The sequence below is a fragment of the Clinocottus analis genome, unplaced genomic scaffold (genome assembly GCF_023055335.1).
Source record: "Clinocottus analis isolate CAN_PGR_092001 unplaced genomic scaffold, fCliAna1.0.p SCAF_21, whole genome shotgun sequence".
Taxonomy (NCBI): domain Eukaryota; kingdom Metazoa; phylum Chordata; class Actinopteri; order Perciformes; family Cottidae; genus Clinocottus; species Clinocottus analis.
This window is the reverse complement of record NW_027175943.1, coordinates 928,671-931,170: the sequence shown is the minus strand read 5'-3', so window position 1 is coordinate 931,170 and position 2,500 is coordinate 928,671. Positions and strand designations below refer to the sequence as shown.

The 2,500-nt window shown below is 50.9% G+C and overlaps 1 protein-coding gene across 7 annotated transcripts in view; it reads left to right on the top strand.

The window, feature by feature from the left end:
- LOC137792676 (type II inositol 3,4-bisphosphate 4-phosphatase-like) overlaps positions 1 to 2,500 on the top strand; it is an 8,689-nt gene that overhangs the window by 2,887 nt on the left and 3,302 nt on the right. For 6 of the 7 annotated variants that reach the window (XM_068588440.1, XM_068588437.1, XM_068588444.1 and 3 more), the window contains 8 exons: positions 1 to 60; positions 169 to 316; positions 689 to 882; positions 1,035 to 1,142; positions 1,295 to 1,397; positions 1,588 to 1,750; positions 2,069 to 2,233; positions 2,413 to 2,500. The exon at positions 1 to 60 is cut by the window's left edge and continues 10 nt beyond it; the exon at positions 2,413 to 2,500 is cut by the window's right edge and continues 120 nt beyond it. In XM_068588440.1, the coding sequence (XP_068444541.1) occupies positions 1 to 60; positions 169 to 316; positions 689 to 882; positions 1,035 to 1,142; positions 1,295 to 1,397; positions 1,588 to 1,750; positions 2,069 to 2,233; positions 2,413 to 2,500 (1,029 nt within the window). The remainder of the gene's footprint in view (positions 61 to 168; positions 317 to 688; positions 883 to 1,034; positions 1,143 to 1,294; positions 1,398 to 1,587; positions 1,751 to 2,068; positions 2,234 to 2,412) is intronic. The other variant, XM_068588439.1, reaches the window with a different exon arrangement.

Genomic DNA, 2,500 nt, shown 5'->3' with positions numbered 1-2,500 from the left:
TGTGCGAGCGTCTGCACGGCTCCTTCCACGACAGAGAAAACAGCCCCATGATGAGAGCAGGTGGGACATGAACGGCTCCAGAGTGACTTTGACTTGTATATTACACACACACACACACACACACACACACACACACACGTGTTCATGCATCCTTGTGTGTGTGTGTAGCGCTGTGTGCTCAGGTGTGTAAGGTGTACAGGTTCCAGACGGAGGATCAAAGATGGCTGCTGGTCCGGGAGCAGATGTCGGAGACGCCGCTCTCGTTCTCCTTCCCCAAACAGCTGCTGAGCGCGCTCATACGCTGCCACCTGGACAGGTGTGTGTGTGTGTGTGTGTGTGTGTGTGTGTGTGTGTGTGTGTGTGTGTGTGTGGGTCTGTTCCGCTCAGTATTCAGGTCATGTGATGCTCCTCTCTTCAAATAGGTTTTTTGTTTGGATTAAAATGAAAAACAGATAAATTCATCAGAAGCTGACGCCTTGAATGAAACTTCATCAACATGAAATCTAAAGAAAAGTTCAAATGTTGCATTTAAAATAGTTTGTTTTGAGGCGTTTAATCTTCTAAACATCCATCTATGTATTTCCATGTGTATGAACTATATGAAACGTTGTTATATTGCGTGATCAGCTGGAATCCTCCAGAGAGACGTTCCTTCCTTCCAGTTCTTAAACACAAATCTTTTCTCCAGCCGGGACATGAGGAGTCTTTCACTCTTCGTCCTGAGCGACATCGCTGTCTTCCTCTTCCTCAGGGTCCAGGAAGTGAAGGAGCTCGGTGACCTTTCACCCCGCTGGGACGACCTCCGCCGCGACGTGGTCGGCCACTGCGAGCTTCTGATTGGCTGCTACCAGGAGACGCTCAGCGAGCTCCACAAGCTCTCAGGTGTCCACCTGGTGTACTAACAGCTTCTGTACTCAAAGTCTGTCTCCTTCCATCTCTGAACAGTTAATAAACACGTCTTGACTGCACAAAGCCCGAACTGCTCCTTAAATAAAGAGGACTAACTATTAACAGATTAATATTTGTGTCCTCAGCGTCGTCCTGCTTCAAGTCCAGCGGCAGCAAAGCCGACAAGCAGCTTCAGTTTGTTCCCACAAACCTTCACGCACAGAGGATGGAGGTCACCGGCCCCGACAGCACAGGTCCGTCTGCTGGTTGTTGTTATTGTTCTTCTTCTTCTTCTTCTTCTTCTTCTTCTTCTTCTTCTTCTTCTTCTTCTTCTTCTTCTTATTATTATTATTATTACTGTTATTGTTATTATTACTGTTATTGTTATTAATCATCCTGTGTCCAGGCGTGTGGTATGAGGTCATCACCTTCGGCGCTCCAGCTGATCACCACCAGGCCTTCAAGCACGGAGGACTGAAGAAGCTGCTGAGCAAACACACAGCGCCCAGGTGTGTGTGTGTGTGTGTGTGTGCGCGTGTGTGTGTGTGTGTGTGCGTGTGTGTGTGTTTTAATCCCTGTAATCTCTGCTCTGTGTGGATTAGAGACCTCATTTGGTTGAATTATTTGGGCTGGTCACTTTAAATAAGAGGTTTCCCACAATGCACCGGGCTGTTGAACTGTTCCTCTCTGTGTCTGCAGCGTGTCGTACTCGCGGGACGAGAGCGGCAGAGCGCGGGCGCTGCTCGGCCGCGTCGCCGCGCTGCAGCCGCTGCTGTTCGGCCTCGCGGAGCAGCTGCTGGCCGTCGCTCTGCAGCGGAGCGCCGCCCGCCTGCAGGGGGCGCTGCAGGAGCTGAGGGAACAGGTAAGAGGGGGGGGGGGGGCAGGTGAGGAGGGGGCTGAGAGAACAGGTGAGGGGGGGACAGGTGAGGGGGGCGGGGCAACAACAGCACAACTACAAAGAGAGTCAACATTACCATAAAGAGACACAAAACAACGACAGAGGGACATCCATTTGTTTCCAACATTAAACCCCAACATGTTATAAATATAGATTTCAGTGTTAAACATTTTTAATGATCATTATTCTTCTACACTAAAGACGTGTTTTGGTTCTAGACTTTTATATTATTTGTGTCACGTGACAGGATGTCCTGTGACATCATCTGACTCCTCCCTCCAGACGCAGCTCTTCGTCCACGCGCTGAAAGACGAGCTGGTGAAGAGCGCGCTGCTGGAGATCCACGGCAACGGTAACAGCAACGGCAACGGCAACGGCTTGGGCTGCGACGACACGCCGACCAATCAGGACGAGCCACAGGGCGAAGAGTACGACGAGGAGGAATGGGTGTGTGTGTTCGCTTGTTCTTGTATGTGTGTGTATGTGTGGGAATGCGTGTGAGATGTCCCCTTGATTCTGATGGTGTGTGTGTGTGTGTGTGTGTGTGTGTGTGTGTGTGTGTGTGTGTGTGTGTGTGTGTGTGTGTGTGTGTGTGTGTGTGTGTGTGTGTGTGTGTGTGTGTGTAGGACCGGGCGTGGGTGAACGTTGCCATGAGCCTCAACTGCATCGTCGCTATGGTCGACCGGCTGCAGGGCCGGGAGGACCACCCACAGG